This window comes from Aulonocara stuartgranti (genome assembly GCF_965226115.1).
Source record: "Aulonocara stuartgranti genome assembly, chromosome: 19".
NCBI classification, from domain to species: Eukaryota; Metazoa; Chordata; class Actinopteri; order Cichliformes; family Cichlidae; genus Aulonocara; species Aulonocara stuartgranti.
The window spans coordinates 18,446,042-18,463,889 of NC_138955.1; the positions used below are offsets into that span (position 1 = coordinate 18,446,042).

Here is a 17,848-nt window from a genome sequence, read left to right on the forward strand (position 1 = left end):
GTACTGGAAATAGAAAAAAAATCAAATGATACTTAAAATTAACAAAAAAAAATGGTGGTTTGCGGTCAGATGATGAGTCGAGGAAAAATCGTATACCTTGTGCGTTTGTGGAATCCCTGGGGTACAGGAGAGTGGAAAGGAGACTGGAGTGATCGGTAAGTCAGACTCACACTCATGGCTCTCAACTTAAAAGATGGAAAGCAAATCAATGTCAAAACCTATGTGGTAGCCTTCTATCTAGTGTAAAGATTATATTTCAAGTATGGCTGTGGACACATGCAGGAGAGCTTTTCTGAACTCCCTTTGAATATTCAAAAGAATTTTGAAAAGCTGTCTCTTTGTCTAAATAAAATGACAAATTTTCTTTGAGGTCTCCTCTGTGGCAAACTGTGAGTCCTGAAGACCGTGAAATGTGCCTTTCAGTGGCTGATGATGGAGAGTTTTGGTAAGAAAACTTGTGAAATTAAAAAACAAAAAACCAAACACAAAATACAAACACTTTTTGCATTGTACCCTAACAGCCCATCCAGATGTAAAACAAGTAATCTCAAAATTCATCTGATTTTTACAGGATGACCTTTGAAGATTTCTGTAAGTTCTACGCAGATATTGACATCTGCGGGCTGTCTCCTGACTTCTTTAATGAAAGTGACTCTAGTCAGTGGACGACCTCTGTGTATGAGGGCCGATGGGTTGCAGGAACCACTGCTGGAGGTTGCCTTAATTACAGAGGTATTAAATCTCATTGCAAATGCGTTGAAACATTAAATACATACAGTATCAGTTGAAAGTTTTAGAACACCCCAATTTTATTTATTTTTTGTGAAAATTATGCATTTTACTGTCTCATTGCACTCTGAAATGAAAACATTGTACAAATAAGCAGTTGGAGTTAAAAAAATAAATCATGGAATCAATTTAGAGACCAAAATGTACTATCAACTTTGACTCTTCAAAGTAGCCACCGTTGGCAGATACAAAGCGCTTTGAGTGCTCCAGGAGAGAAAAGCTCTATATAAGAATCAGTCCAATAACCATTTACCATAGAACTGCTGGACACACCTGTGTCATTCGTTCTACAATAGAAATCAAATATTATTCTGAAAGTTCTTCCCATATCTGTTGCAGAAGTTCCCATAAATGTGTGGCACTTGTAGGTTGCTTTGCTTTCACTCTTCTGTCCAGTTCATCCCAAACCAGCTCGATGGGATTTAATTCTGGAGACTGTGCTGGACACTCCATGTTTTCAAGCTTATCTTGTTCTTTTTTTCCTGAGGTAGTTGTGGCATAGCTTGGATTTATGTTTTGGTTCATTATCTTGCTGTAGGATGAACACCTGAACAACTAGGTGCATACTAGAGGGTATTGCATGGCGCTGCAGATTGCTTTGGTAGCTGTTTTGGTTTAGGGTGCCTCTCACTATGTACAAGTCACCCACCCTGGATCCAGCAAAACAGCCTGAGACCATCACACTTCCTCTTCCATGTTTGACAGTTGATGCCACACACTGTGGAACCATTCTTCCCCTACTTGAGTACAAAGATCCTGCATGGTGAACCGAAGAGTTCAAATTTTGATTCATCAGTCCACAATACCTTCTTCCAGTCTTCAGTAGTCCAGTGGCGATGTTTCATGGCCCAGGCAAGCCTCTTTGTCTTATTCTGATGTCTTAGCATTGTCCTGTCAAACCTGCAGCTCGAAGTCTTCTCTTCACAGTTGAAACTGAGACTTGCTTACTATGACCACTATTAAACTGTGCTTGAAGCTGTTGTCCTGTGAGCCACGTAGTTTCTCAGAAACGTGTCCTCTGAGTTATTTGAGGTGGCTGTAGCTCAGGTGGCAGAGCAGGTCAGCCACTAATCAGAAGGTCGGTGGTTCGATCCCAGGCTGCATCCTGGCTGCATGCCAAATATCCTTGGGCAAGATACTAACCATGTTTGCCTACTGGTGGTGGTCAGAGGGCCCGGTGGCGCCTGTGTCCGGCAGCCTTGCCTCTGTCAGTGTGCCCCAGGGCAGCTGTGGCTACAATGTAGCTTGCTATCGCCAGTGTGTGAATGGGTGAATGACTGAATGTAGTGTAAAGCGCTTTGGGGTCCTATGGACTAGAAAAGCGCTATACAAATGCAGGCCATTTACCATTTGTGGCTTTGGGTCTGCCAGACCTCTTCCTGTCAGAGTTTGCTCCAGTTTCTGAGTGCCTTTTGATGGGGAAGAAAACAGTACTCACTGTCATGAAATGTTTCTCCGACTGAAAACGCTTCGTCCAGATGAACAGAATCAATTTTTCAGGATACATTTTTAAGCGTTATGATGGTCTGTCTCGCTTCCATTGTTAATTGCATTTTTCTGGCCATTTTTGTAGCAACGCAGTGCTTTCTGCAGTACAGTACTGTTCAACTGATCACAAGGGTATGGTACCACAGTGTGTTTTATACTGCTTTTATGCAGACAGAGGGGGTTGGAAGGAATCCAGAAAAGTTGGAACCCATGTAGGAATCAGTAATTGAAGTTTTCAAAGCTTGATCAACCTCCATTGTCCCAGCACAGCTTTTAATTGCTAACCCATTTTGTGTTCCATGAAAAAGGCCTTTGTGTATAATTCCAAAAATGTACATTAATTTGGGTAACCACGCCATTTAAAAAAAAATCTTATTTATTTATCTTTTTTACCTCCGGTAGTTCACTTACCTTTGTACCATTTCAAGCTATTCACTGGACTTGAATGACTTGAATTGCAATAAATAATTGGGAAAATTGGGATGTTCTAAAACTTTTGACCGAGAGTGTATACTAGAAAGAATGTACCGAAATAAGCACAAATTGGTAAAGCACGAACACATACATGTAGTGTTTGTGTGATTTTAATATTTAACAGATTCACATTTAAGATTTTTATGAACCTCGGTTTCTTTATCCATCTTATTATATTTGATGAAATAGACAATTAAAAGAGATAAAAGAGTCCTGAAGGTCATAGGTGCTATGTAGGAATTTATTTCAGCAATTATTAAATAAGATTATTCTTTTAGTCTTGATGCGGACCCTAAAATTAACAATGGGTCCAATAGGGCAACAAGTTCTTTAGTTAGTGTAGTTAGTATTAAGGTCATTGCTTATTTTTTTTTTAGTTTAACATAACTCTGTTATGTTAAACTAAAAAAAATGTGAATGCAAATTTCAGCTATTTTTTCCAAGTATTGTAGGTATTAAAATTCTGTAACCAGTAGTAAAAAATATGTTACAATATTAAAAGCCCAAATATGGTAACATAGATTTTTCTTGTGAATGGAAAGAATAAGTTGGACATCCATAACAATACAGACCCATAAACAGAGTTGTAAAGTCTTTTCCACAGTATATTATCTATATAGCTCATTTAATTGCATGACTTTGTCATTTATTAAACAAAAGTTCAGTGAACCTTTCACCCACCTGACCTGGACTATTTAACCAGCCTTGCTTTCAGGTTCATTTTTGAACTTTCATTTTTTTGTGTCCAGCAAATAAACCATGTTTTTTATTTGCTTTCTAGACAGTTTCTGGACTAATCCACAGTGTCGTTTCAAAATTTGCGGTGGATACTCAGAGAAAGACGGTGATAAAAACATAATGGTGTCTCTCATGCAAAAGCCCGAAAAAAGGAACAGACACCTGGCGCAAAACCTCCACATTGGGTTTTTCATATTTGAGGTAAACATTACTCTTTGCTGCCTAATATGGAAATGTCATGACACTTTTATGTTTTGAATCGTTTCCAAGTTGCAAAGGTATTGCACATCAGGATGGTGATAAGGATAACCTCAACTTGAAGGCTACACTGCTATTCCTTCAATGATTAAACCTTTGGCTCAGTTGTCATCATCTTTGAAGAGCATATAATCATTAGTAAAAGATGCATACAGATTTCATTAGGGTTGTATTCTGACACTAACTGAGTATATTTCTTATTCTGAACATGAACCAACTTGCACTGATTTCCTTCAAGGTGACTGAAAAAGTAAGAAACAGTTTGTATCCAGTTCCCATTTACAGATACAGCAGTCCCACTTTAAATGGTGTAAGATAACTGACATATCTACCTGCTATTTCAGTATAAGACACAGAGAGGGAAGTTTACAGAGGAGTTCTTCAAATCCCAGGCACCTGTTGCCCAAACTAAAACCTACCTGAATGCCCGTGAGGTGATGGAGTTCTTTATGTTAAAGCATGGGGAATACTTGATTGTGCCATCCACCTTCAATCCCAACGAGACAGCCTCCTTTATCCTGACCATCCACGCAAAATCAGAGACCAACTGCTAGTATGCACGCTCATTGTTTGTGCAAACACAACATTGCTAAATTGGAACAATCTGCATGAGATATATGCAAAACAGACAAGAACAAATAAATTGTGATTTTTTTCTTTCTCTGCAGTGATAATTCTGGTGATCACAAACATGAGCTTGATGAGAAGGTGGGTGTTCAACAATAAATCACGTCTGGTTGCGGTTGTGTTATATGCTAAATGATATGTAAATAGCTTTTTATTTAACACAGAATTTAATTTCTCTGTTTCAGGTCAAGGTAAAAAATCAACAAGATGATGAACAAAGGAGAGAGTTTTTCCATAAACACTCTGACAAGGTAACTTCCTGTTATTTTCTCACGAGCATACTTGACACTGTTGAGTTTACTATTTCTCTTATATAGACTGAGTTTTATCACACAGTGGAAACTTTTGTTTGTTTGATAAGATTTTTTTCATCTTTATCTAAAACTTATCTGTGAGAGGTTTGACTAACTATTATACTTCAGTGCACAAAATAAAACTGTTTGACTTCTGTATACAATGAACATAAAACGTGCTAACACGAAAGTTTAAATGCATTTCGTTACATTTGTTCTCAACTAAAAAAATCCACAACAGAACATCAGTTGTGTATAAAAGTGAGAAATTTTAAAGTGAAAGCTTAATCATCCTGATTAATTTTTTGGCTACTTTAAAGATGCACTTGTGGTTTAGTTGTCTTCTCACTGTTGGTTATTTAGTAGCAATTTAAGCTAGGATCAAAATATGCATATCTTGTATGACACATCATTATTGGGTCAGTAGGGTGAAGAAAGCTTAACTTACTGAAGAACTAAGTTGATATAAATAAGACAGAAATAAAATATGAAAATGGAAAAAGACTGTTTAAATATTAGCATTGTATAGCTCTAAATTACACATTTCTTTAAGACAAGTTCAGTGTCCATAGTAATAAAACCAAGGTACTTATAGACAAACTTTTTCTAATTTAGTGTCCTATGAAAAGTAGCAATATTTAACTGGCTAAGTAATGTTAGCCAGCTTTATTGGAAACTTTTTTTTTTTTTAAATGGGTTTTAATCTGAGTTCAAATCTTTTTTGAAAGCACTTAGATGTTTCCAGACACGACAAAAATCAACGTGTAACTCACTTAATTATGAGAACTGTGAATAACAGTGGCCCTAGAATTGCACCCACATGCTGAACTAATAGCCATGCATTACTTCATGTATCCATCTTTTCCATCTAAAATAATTATTTCGGGGCAACTTGAAATAACTGGATTACAACTCGTAATATTTAGCTTGATGGGTTAGAGTTTTGCTAAAGCTAGCAAAGATTTTGTATTGTAAAAGAGAAATTACAGCAATACACAAATTAGTCAGAGTGTGTGTTTGCTAGTGTGTGTGGACAGTTTAATTTGGACGTTAACAAGTGACCGAGGCTCATAAACAGAAGTATAAGAGAAACCCTGTTTTCGTTTCCAGTATGAAGAAGTGGATGCTGAGCAGCTTCAGAGGCTTCTAAATGAAAACATCCTAAAAGGTTTGGACTTCAAGAGACTACAGCTTAAGAGCTCAAGATTTATATATTTCTGAAATATATATTTCTGTTTCATTTAGGAGACCTGAAATCTGGAGGCTTCAGTATTGACGCCTGTCGCAGCATGGTTGCATTAATGGATGTATCCTGTTGTGGTGCATGTGACATTTGTCATAGTCACTCAGACAATGCAAATAATAGATTTACATGTTCTCCACATTTTCAAACATTTGCATGCATGATCACAGCAAGTAATTTGAAAATAATATCAAAAAGTATCTTAAACAGAGTTAAACAGTCAACAATCCAGGTGAGGAAGTCCCAACAAATTCTGTTCATCTGGATGTAGCATTGAAGGATATCTCAGAGTTCTTGCCAAATAAAAGTCTTAATTTTATCTCATGTTTTTGGAAAAAGGCCAGTTAGAAAAGTCTTCACCTTGTCACTTTGAGGTTTTATGAGAGTTTCTTCATATGGTTAGCAGTCCTGTAGAGTTCACGCTTTAGTGGGTCAGCACCAGTGTTGGGAAGGTTACTTTTAAAATGTATTCCACTACAGATTACAGAATACATGCCCCAAATTGTATTTTGTAACGTATTCCGTTACGTTACTCAATGAGAGTAACGTATTCTGAATACTTTGGATTACTTAATATATTATCATGCTTTTTACAACTACATGAATGTACTATTGCAGTGCGAACTATTACTTTTACTGAAGGTTATTCACCATACTAATACCAACTAGATGTTTAAATCTTAATATAAAATGAGTAACACTAGGGTGGACATTAGGTAAGGCTGCACTTTTTGCAGCGATCTCGTATAGAAAACTATTCTGCGCTTATATAAAACAGGTCCGCGGCTCCGAACCGTAAAGGCGTAAAACCATAAAGGGACCTCTGGCTAATACGTCGGGTTCGTGTCGGGCTCGTAGCTGAAAACTAGCTTTACTTTGTTGTCTGGGTCAACTTTGCTAGTGAAAGACAGAGAGAGGCGTTGAAAGGCTGCTCCAAAGGAATTTATTGTTTCGGAGGAAAACACGAACACGATGTAAAGTCGAGTCTTAACAGCTTACTTACAGCTGGGCTCGTCAGGCACTCTTTTTGGCTGCAGTGGTTATTATTATATTTACATGCTTCCAGCTCCCGTTTCTGCTCGGTGACAGCTCGTACTTTTCCTTTTTCTTCCTCCCTCGCTCACAGACACATAACGGGTATGGCAGTCCATCCACCCTGCAGCACGGACTACACTGCCCATGAGGCTACATTCTTTAGAGCGATGACTGTAACACTCTCCCTATTGCCTTCATATTAAATCATTTTTGTGAATAATTTTTAAAAATATTTCTTCACGTCTGTGTAGAGTAGAGGTGACATGGACTGCGAGATTGAGACACAGACATTAGAGCCTCTTAATGCGTGTTTTGTTTGGGTTTCCACCAGCGTGGAAACCAAAAATAAAGAGGGCATAGCCTAACATATGAAACAGGAAAATACCCTCGCGTAATCCATTCATTTCGACCAAGTAACTGTATTCTGATAACACCTTTATAAACGGTAACTGTAACGGAATACAGTTAGTCATATTTTGTATTTTAAATATGTAACGGCGGTACATGTATTCCGTTACTCCCCAACACTGGTCAGCACAGCTTCTTGGCTTGTAGAGGAGCTACCCAGTTGGCCAGTACATGTTTTACTCGCACACATAGCTTTGTTGCCTTAATGTTGGGTAAAACAGACATCAATTACAGGAAAACTCAACAGTGAGGAATTTCTTCGTCTGTGGAACAAAGTTGTTACATTCAAGGTAAGGACAATGAAAATTAGGTTAAATATTTGATGCTGAAAAAAGTAAAAAAAAATTTGAACTACATGCACTGCTCTATAGTTAATTATGTATGGATAATACTTCTGCTACATTCCAATTGTGGCTTTTTTCTTTTTGTTTTCTAGGAAATTTTCTTCCGCACTGATGTTTCAAGAACCGGAACGCTGTCACTGAGAGAACTACGAAATGCATTCTTAGTTTCAGGTAGGCCTGCTTGGAATTCATTCATTCATTAATGTTCCTGAAACTACACTCTCCTGCAATCCTCTCACTGGACTTCCAAATGGCTAAGGCACACCACAACAAAAAATAGGACTGCTATTTCTTGTGACTGGGAAAAAACTTGGCAATTGATGCTTTGTGCTGGTCGTATGCAAGTAATTGCGATCACCAACTGATTGCCCAGAGCTTGCAACACCTTCAATCTCATGGCAAACATTTTCAATTGCAAAGAGATTGCTCATTTCACCTGGCGGAAGGCAACCTGTCTCCAAGGGATTATGGTGTACCTCAGATTGACTGCATCATTGTCTGACAGATTGGTGAAGGTTTGCAAATAACAGCCATGTTATTTATAAATGCAGATAAACTGCCAACAAGTTGCAATCAATCTGAGTCAGCCTCTGCTAATGACAGCAACTTGCTTTACTTTGAAAATGGACACTCGACTCAGCCGATGGCCATCTGGTTGTATTCTGGTTATCTTCCTATTAGTGCTGCCAGCGTCAATCTCGGAAAGAATAAGATAAAATATATAAATTAAAGTTAAAAAATAAAATAACTGTGCAACAAAATACACAATACACAGTATAGAACTATATAAGAATGTATGAAGAAATATAAATATATATATACACACAATAACAGCAGCTGTACAAGTATTAACTGGAAATAAAGAAATATAATGTCCAGTGTTGTGCAATCCACATTTGTAAGTGTCTTGTGCAGTGCAAATATGCCTAAAGTGATTAAGTGATGAAGTGAAAACAATGTCCAGAATGTCCAGTGTGTGTGTAAGAACTATATGTGTGGGTCAGTACTGTGTGGTGGTGTGATTGAGAGACCGTATCGCCTGCGGGAAGAAGCTCCTCCTCAGTCTCTCTGTGTTGGGCTTCAGGGAGCGGAATCGCTTTCCTGACCTCAACAGAGAGAACAGTCTGTTGTTGGGATGGCTGAGGTCCTTCACGATCTTCCTGGCCTTGGTCCAGCATCGCCTGCTGTAGATTGAGTGCAGGTCAGGGAGCTCGGAGCGGATGGTGCGCTCAGCTGACCGCACAACCCTCTGTAGAGCTCGTCTGTCCTGCATGGTGCTGTTCCCGAACCAGGTTAAGGTGTTTCCCGTCAGGATGCTCTCTATGGTGCACGAGTAAAAGTTCCTGAGCACCTTGGAGGGCAGTTGGAAGTCTCTCAAGAATCTGAGGTGGTAGAGACGCTGACGGGCCTTTTTCACCACGGTGTTGATGTGACAGGACCATGACAGGTCCTGCGTGATGTGAACTCCGAGGTATTTGAAGCTGTCCACTCTCTCCACTGGGCACTCGTTGATGACGGGGGTCTGGTAGTTCCTCTCCTGCTTAGTGCTGAAGTCCACTATCAGCTCCTTTGTCTTACTGACGTTTAGAAGGAGGTTGTTCCTCTGGCACCAGTTCTCCAGATTCCTAACCTCCTTCAGGTAGGCCGTCTCGTTGTTATCAGAGATCAGGCCCACGACGACGGTGTCGTCAGCAAACTTGATGATGGTGGTGGAGCTGGTAGTGGCCACACAGTCATGTGTACAGAGAGTACAGCAGGGGGCTCAGAACACACCCCTGGGGGCTCCAGTGCTGAGAGTGGTGTCCGCCCATCCTTACTGCCTGTGGTCTGCCAGTTAGGAAGTTGGAGATCCACTGACACATAGATGAGCTGAGTCCCAGATGCTCCAGCTTGGTGGTGAGTGTGGAGGGAATTATGGTATTAAATGCAGAGCTGTAGTCTATGAAGAGCATTTTAACATAATTCCCCCTTCTAGTGTCCAAGTGAGTGAGTGATGTGTGGAGGAGATGAGAGATGGCATCGTCTGTGGAACGATTTGGACGGTAAGCGAACTGTAGTGGGTCCAGTGTGTCTGGTAGTGAAGAAATGATGAAGTCTCTGACCAGGCGTTCAAAGCACTTCATCACTACTGAGGTGAGGGCTACAGGGCGATAGTCATTGAGAGAAGCAGGGTGGGGTTTCTTCGGGACAGGAACAATGATGGACTCTTTAAAGCATGTGGGGATCACCGACTGAGATAAAGAGATGTTGAATATCTCAGTGAACACAGGAGCTAGCTGGTATGCGCAGTCTCTGAGGATACGACCTGGGATGCCGTCTGGTCCTGCTGCTTTCCTGGTGTTCACTCTTGTTAAGGTTCAAAATATTGGGGATGGACACCAGAGGAAAAACCCACAATAACAACACTGGTCCGGTCGGGTTGAGTCAAACGATGATTTAATGATCACACACGTGGGAGATGGACACTGTATGCAGACAGTCTCAGATCTCATCTCAAAAAACACATCACCATAGTTTTATGAAATCAGGGTATTAGAACGCCCCCTCATGCGTAGTGACAGGTGTAATACAATCAATGTTGACAATTTTATTTAACACAAAGAATAACATTGTCTCCTTCCCGAGGGCAGACGCTGACTGCCCCCGTCTCCTGGAACCGTCTGTACCCTGCTAAGACACAACATGGCAGCTACAAGGACTCTTTCATTTGTTAAGACCATCAGTGTGTATTGCTCTAAATCAAGTATATAATATTAAATGAATATTGCTGGATCAGCTACTTCTACTTAAAACATATTAAAACATGACTAAGCACAAAATCACCAAGAATAACATCTTATAAGTGCTGTGTAAGCGCGTGCGGCCTTCCAAGCTCAAAGCCTTTGCCCTCCATAGATCAGCCAGACTCGCGCTGGCTGTAGCTTTTAACCTTTAATTACCTTGAGCACAACTCTAGAATAAGCAACAAACTGCAATGTGTATGGAATGATCATGGTTACATCTGCAATGGAAAATCATGTTATTATTCTGGTACCTGTAAGAAAAGATCAAACTAAAGTTATCACCATCACTGTAATGCAAAGAATAATGTAAGGTCAAAAACTTCAATTTATGCTTAATGCAAAGCTGGTTATATACTTCTAATGAACTAATAATGCCATATTAAAATAATGAATGAAAATGAGAAAAACATCCCCTCCTTATTTTACACTCTCTTGAAGGCTCTCCTTACTTCATGCTCGGAGATGACGAGCACGTTTCCGGTGCTGGCAGTATCTTCCTGTCTGCAGCCGTTAGCGCCGCTAGCACTAGCATTGTTGGAGTCCTTAGCTGCAGCCTCGAAGCGAGCATAGAAAGTGTTCAGCTCGTCTGTCAGAGTCACAGCCGCGTTCGTCATACCGGTTGTTGGTGCTTTATAGTCCGTTATTGTCCTTAGTCCCCACCACAGGCTCCTAGAGTCACTCTGTTGGAGTTGTGACTCTAGTTTCCTCCCGAAGCGCTGCTTCGCCTCTTTCACCGCCTTCCGCACGTTATATGATGCGGCTTTGTACGGGTCCATTTCCCCCGTCGTGAGTCCCGTATTGTAGGCAGCGGTGCGGGATCTCAGAGCGTCGCGGATGGTTTTATCCACCCACGGCTTCTGGTTGGGAAACGTTGTGATAGTCTTTGTCTCCACGGTATCATCCGCTAGTTTCCCAATGAATCCCACAACCGCTTCCGTAAACACGTTGACATCATCATCGGAGCTGTTTCTGAACATGTCCCAGTCTGCGTCGTCGAGTGCGTCCTGTAACGCGGCCACCGATTGATCCGTCCAGCGCGCGGCCTTCCTCTGAACCGGAACTTCCTGTTTCAGCCTTTGTTTGTATTTTGGCATGAGGAAGATGGCGGCGTGATCGGATTTGCCAAACGGAGGGCGAGATTGTGCCTTGTAGCCATCCTTGACCGTAGTGTAGCAGTGGTCCAGTGCCCTTTCACCTCGGGTGGGGCAGGTGATGTGTTGATAAAAGTTTGGCGCTGCACGTTTGAGGTTGGCACTATTAAAGTCCCCCGTCACAATAAGCGCAGCGTCCCGGTGTTGTGTCTGGTGCTGTGTGAGTGCCTCATGCAGCTCGCATAAGGCGGTGACCGTGTCCACTTGTGGTGGAATATAAACGGCACTTATAATGACCGATGTAAATTCCCGAGGTAGATAAAAAGGACGACACATGATGGACAGTAGTTCCAGATTTGGTGTGCAGGAGCGTGTGAGAGGAACAACGTTCGCACTGTTGCACCAGTTGTTGTTCACCATTAAACACACGCCGCCTCCCCTTGACTTCCCCGAGTCCCGTGTCCTGTCCATGCGGTGAACCGAGAAGAACTCGGCCGGCTGGATGGCATGGTCCGGCACCGCTGGGTTCAGCCATGTCTCGGTGAAGCAGAGGAGATTGCAGTCCCGAATGTCTCTCTGGAACTTTATCCTGGCCCTGAGGTCGTCAAGCTTGTTCTCCAGTGACTGGACGTTGGCAAGCAGGATGCTAGGCAGAGGTGTGCGGTGTGCACGAGCTCTCAGCCTGTTCCTGATGCCGGCTCGCTTCCCTCTAAGCCGCCGCTTCCCTCTAGGCCTCCGCTTCCCTTTGTTCTCCCTCAAGATCTCGCTCGGCCAGCTCGGATCCGGAGTTAAAAACTTCGAATTGTGAGTACATTGTATACCAATAGAAACAAGAGTGTCACTGTCATACCTAATGTACCCAATGGTGATGATTTTGCCGATTTAGAGACGCTGAAAACTAACTTAAAAAACAAAGACAAAGAAAAGGTGGTCGGAGCAGTCGTGACGGCAGCCGACCTCACCAGCGCCATCTTGTTAACTTTGTTAGAATCTAAGAGTTTCTGACCGAAGTCTCAATGTAAGTCATTAATGTGAATTTGTGTGTTTAATGTGCTTGTCAGGAATAAGGGTGAGTGACGACATGCTGAATCTGACGGCTCTGCGCTACGGCGCCTCCTCTGGACACATGACGCTGGAGAGCTTCATCAGTCTCATCCTTCGCTTTGACTGCATGAACAGTAAGTGAAGACAAGTGGGACAAGCTATGATCTGTTTATTTCTGTTTGTGATTTATCTGAAGTAAGTCAATCAAAAAATACAACCTCACAATGGAAAACTTTAACCTTTTTGTTGTGGAAGACATTAATTTTATACGTATCTTTTAAGAGATTCAATTAATTTTTGCTCATCAACAGAAATCTTCAGACAGTTATCTGATGGAAAAGCAATGACTCTTCAAGAGTCTGAGGTAATAAAGCCAGCTTGTTCTCATTAGTACATTTTATAACACATGTTGATTCATTTTGAAGTTCAGAGGAAAGAAAAATACATTATTTTTAAAACTGAAAATAAATTTATATACTATTCATAAATTATTTTACACGAAAGGAAACAGTTGCATACTCCTTGTGCATACCTTGAGCTACTTTGTGACCAAGTAGGGCATGTCCGGGATTTTAAAACACGTTGGTAAGGTTAGACAGTTAGCAACTGTTAATGTGTTAAGGGCAAACTTAGATTGGCATTTGCTAAAAGTTCAACTGATTTCACTTATATCCCTCAAGTGCAGCTTTTTTGAATGTTGTTATGATTAAAGTTTTTGAGAGTTACAAATATAGCCATCAAAGAGGGATGAAAGATACTGAGCCTTTTATCTTGGCCAGCTTTTATAGTTCAGCAGTCCGAGGAGAGCTATGTCAGTTGAAGACTCTCCCATGTCAGCCAGTGATCAAGAAGAGTAGGCCAGGATGTCCTTGGAGATAGGTGGAGGGGCTGCACATACTGCACTAACAACCGGTCTCTCTTTATTTCCAGTGGATGTACATTTCGATGTACACTTAACGCAAAGGAATGGACGTTTGATGCACAGTTCATCTGCACGCACTGAAGAAGAGATCCATGTATATTTTTCCTGCTAAGCTCTAAGTTGTCATTTAGATAATTGCCAAAATGCAAAATGCTTTCAAGATAACTTTTCTCAAAAAGTAGACATTTCTATTTTTAATTGTCATTTACTTGGCAATTTGTTTTTTACTGAGACAGACAGAGAAGACAGAAACTTATTGTAGAGGGAACAATCTGAGATATATAACGTGAATATAAATAATCAATGAAAATTAAATACTACAAGAATGTGCTTGCATGTAAAAGGCGGCTCTGAATTAGTAACTGTTCTAACAGAAAAACATGAAAAGGCTATAAAGGATGTTTTTTCCTTGTGCACTTTGAGCTCATTAAACACACATAGATTACTGTATGTGAGGGTGCAATGTTTGGCCATGATGCTTTATTGATTAATTCATCACTCATTATTGACACAACAGTGCAAGAAAGCACCAGTGTGTTTGGAATCAATATACTGTTGAAATGATTTTATATCGTTATTCAAATGCAGCTCTTTTTGATAAATGCATTATGCACATATGTATCTGGCTTTTTCTTATTTTCCCACTGTCAACTCCTCATTTCAGGTTCAGGTTACTTTTTACATATAAGGCTCAATCATTTGGAAAGCATTCAGGGCCATTATCAAAAACACTCAAAATCACTGGAAAATTTTCATGTAAATACATTTAAATAAAGAAAAAAGAAGAAGAAGAAGTTTAGCAAATGAACCATGAATTCAAATTCTGGCACCAGAATCTGGAAGGTATTCATTGATTCAGCTGCAGCTCAGTGTTTGTAAACTGTAAGGGTATGTAGTAGAGGAAAAGCACCTAGGTATAGAGGCTAGCTCATCAAGCATCATGGGAAGTGGCACACTTCAACTCTTGATCGTGGCTCAAGAGTTGGGAGTTCGCCTTGTAATCGGAAGGTTGCCGGTTCGAGCCCCAGCTTGGACAGTCTCGGTCGTTGTGTCCTTCGGCAAGACACTTCACCCGTTGCCTACTGGTGGTGGTCAGAGGGCCCGGTGGCGCCAGTGTCCGGCAGCCTCGCCTCTGTCAGTGTGGCTGTGGCTACAATGTAGCTTGCCATCACCAGTGTGTGAATGGGTGGATGACTGGATGTGAAAGCGCTTTGGGGTCCTTAGGGACTAGTAAAAGCGCTATATAAATACAGGCCATTTACCATTTTCCTTGTGTAAAAACTCCCCAGTGAGCATGAGCTCAGTGAAACTCTAATAATTTCCAGCATAAATTTACTTACACCAGTAGCCTTGCTAAATGTTTGTAAATATTCCAAGACAGTACCAAGAGTTTCCCCTCTCAAGCATTTCAGAAGGTACAAAGGGAATGTTAACCCACAACACTGTAGTGAAATTAACAGGAAACACATATTCCCAGTATGTCAGCGTTTCTTCAATGGTTCCCTGTTAAATCTTGAGTTAAATTTTAAAAACTTTCACTTACATATAAAAGTCCTAAATACTCAAACCCTGTGATATCTTACACACCTCAAATACCATGTTAACTTAATAAAGAACTTTCATCCTCCACTGCAGACTTACTTGCTGCTTGTAGAGAAACTCTGTCTGCTTTTGAGATTAGTCTTATGCTGTTATAGGCTCAGGATTCTGCTGAGCTTCCCATGATGACGCTCTTAACATTTATTCTCACCTGTTTTCAACTCCCCAGACACTTACATACCACTGCTACATGTCATTAAAGTTTGTCTTTTCTCTCACATGGCATGCGAATGGTCTTTGTCTTCGTCCCTTATGCTTTCCTTTTTCTACACTCAGCAGTGGGCGATGACATTAAAAAGGAAGTTTTCCTTCCCACCTTTGCTACCTTTATCCATATTAGATCATCCTCTCAAATAGGCGGAGAGACCAGTCAATGGCCCACTGGTAACTGGCAGTTGCTAGGGAAAAGGGTGTATTCTGGCAACGGCTGGTGATAACATTGTTTGCAAAGAGATATATAACGTTGCCAGAGGTGTGGACTCGAGTCACATGACTTGGACTCGAGTCAGACTCGAGTCCAAGACTCCTTTGTTTATTGTGCATAAATAGTGAATTGTCCTGACACAATATTAAGTTTCGCTTCTGTTATTATGGTACATTGACAAAAACATATACTTTTATTCACAGGATAAAACAGTTTTTTGTATCACTAATTGCCCAGTACGATTACAGCATACAATATTATTGTCACTGCTACATTTCTGTGATGCTACCAGAAATTATTTCCAGTACTAATTAATTACCATTGAGCTCAAAGGTCCTATTAATAAATGGTTAACGAATGTGTATTTATGAAGACGATTTGTGAGACTGGTAAACTTATGATACGTACGATGGTCTTTACTTTCTACACGGTGCATTTCAAGGTCCTGTACCCATCCGTCGGTAAACTGTACCTGGGCTTGTTGCAGTGACCTGAAGTTACTAAACTTTCATGAGTGTATGCACTCACTCCAAGAACCGTATAATTATAAATATGCATATAAATATGCTACAATGAGATAGCTGACTTCATCTAACTAGCAAATGTTGTCCAGGCTACGTTGGTGATGCAGTTTTTTTAATGTGTATGATATTCTTGTCATGCGATTTTAAAGCCGGTCCTACAACCGCATCCAAGAATAACATGCGGCTTATCTCAGAACTGTCGGTGAAAATTATTCTAGGAGCTAAGTTTGATTGAGCTGCATTTTATAGAGGTGCAGTTTCACAATTTGTGTATATTTTCTATGTTCACTATTTTGTCATGTGTTGAGAAAAACACAGATTTAAAAATTACATGGTCTAATATTTACATTTAGCATATAACTGCAACATGCTTTTTTCGGTTTTTTTTTTTAAAGACTCGAAAGGACTTGAAATTCAAAATTTCAGACTTGTGACTTTACTCGGACTTTTACACCAGTGACTTGAGACTCGGCTCTGACTTGCCTGACATTACTTGAGACTTGACTTGTGACTTGAGGATAAAGACTTGAGACTTACTTGAGACTTGCAAAACAATGACTTGGTCCCACCTCTGAACGTTGCACTGAAAATCTCCTTGTGATTGCTTTGATTGCTAGCAGGCTTCCACAAATACCAGTCATTTTCATGGAAGCAGCAGTGAAACTGTGAAAAAGGGGATTAGTGTTGGGGTTGTTATTCAAAGAATAATGTATTACACATTGGTCATTATCCTAAGTCTTGCTGCTGGGCTGGTCTCGGCATTGACTTAGTTTTATCATCACTTTGGATCCTTGGGTTACTTTGCGTTAGCATGCTAGTGTCCTATAGAGTCCTTTTGTGCAATAAAAATAAAAGTACTTTCTATACCATTTTCCTCCTGTAACACTTGGTTGTCCATTGGTTGCAGCAGCAGGATACAATTTTTATTTTGAAAAGTTGTATCCTACTGCTTTCTCTGTGTCCACTTTGGATTGGAATTTCTTGGACGTTTCTTATTACAGCTCAGAGAGTAAGTAGCGAGTTTCTGCAGACAAGTTGGCATCTTTTGTGCAAACTACCGGTGGCAACCTGCTTGTGAATAAAAGCATCACAAGGCCAGCAGCAACAAGTACCATCTAGCAGCCACCAGTTAATCTATGCTTTCACTTCAGTTAGTTACTAAATATCAAGAACTTTGAAAGTTTCTTCAAGTGCAACATAGAAAAAAAACCATCAAACAGAAAAATAAAGGTTCTCGTTAGGGTCTCACATAATAATAAAGCAAGACTTCTCTCAGTTCAGAGGATAAATTCATCAAGTTACTGGCCCGAGAAAAAGCCAATTAATGGTACACAACATTAACATTTCCGAGTTCAAGCAGCAGACACAACTGAGCATCACCAGCTCTGAGATACATACAATCAAAGAAACCATTACTGAGGGAGACCAAGAAGGAGGATCAAACTGCTTTGTTAAACACACACACACACACACACACACACACACACACACACACACACACACACACACACAGATCCCAACAGTGTGTGAATGGATGTTTGCTTTACAGCATTTTCACTCACATCTGCTTTATAAATAGTGGAACAATTATTTGCTTCGCAGAAGGAACAAGACTTACAGCAAAACAAAGGCTCTGTGAGGGCTACTGGCCTGAAACACACCTTTTTTGGGTTGGGGTATAGCATGAAGGCAAATCCACTTCCTCCTGGGTTGTTGGAAAAACTCCAGGTGATGAGCTCATGAAGGTCCTGTAGAGAATAAACA

General features: G+C 40.5%; 1 protein-coding gene across 1 annotated transcript in view; it reads left to right on the forward strand.

Moving 5' to 3' along the window:
• The window catches only part of LOC309695478 (calpain-9-like), a 21,158-nt gene extending 7,377 nt beyond the window's left edge, over nucleotides 1-13,781 (forward strand). Inside the window, exons 9-22 of the mRNA XM_082516168.1 lie at nucleotides 70-155; nucleotides 371-445; nucleotides 572-732; nucleotides 3,533-3,690; nucleotides 4,092-4,300; nucleotides 4,416-4,455; nucleotides 4,560-4,625; nucleotides 5,778-5,835; nucleotides 5,913-5,974; nucleotides 7,575-7,643; nucleotides 7,790-7,868; nucleotides 12,633-12,749; nucleotides 12,927-12,979; nucleotides 13,546-13,781. Coding sequence (XP_082372294.1) covers nucleotides 70-155; nucleotides 371-445; nucleotides 572-732; nucleotides 3,533-3,690; nucleotides 4,092-4,300; nucleotides 4,416-4,455; nucleotides 4,560-4,625; nucleotides 5,778-5,835; nucleotides 5,913-5,974; nucleotides 7,575-7,643; nucleotides 7,790-7,868; nucleotides 12,633-12,749; nucleotides 12,927-12,979; nucleotides 13,546-13,572 — 1,260 coding nt within the window. The 3' untranslated portion in view covers nucleotides 13,573-13,781. The remainder of the gene's footprint in view (nucleotides 1-69; nucleotides 156-370; nucleotides 446-571; nucleotides 733-3,532; nucleotides 3,691-4,091; nucleotides 4,301-4,415; nucleotides 4,456-4,559; nucleotides 4,626-5,777; nucleotides 5,836-5,912; nucleotides 5,975-7,574; nucleotides 7,644-7,789; nucleotides 7,869-12,632; nucleotides 12,750-12,926; nucleotides 12,980-13,545) is intronic.
• Nucleotides 13,782-17,848: the final 4,067 nt, after the last annotated feature.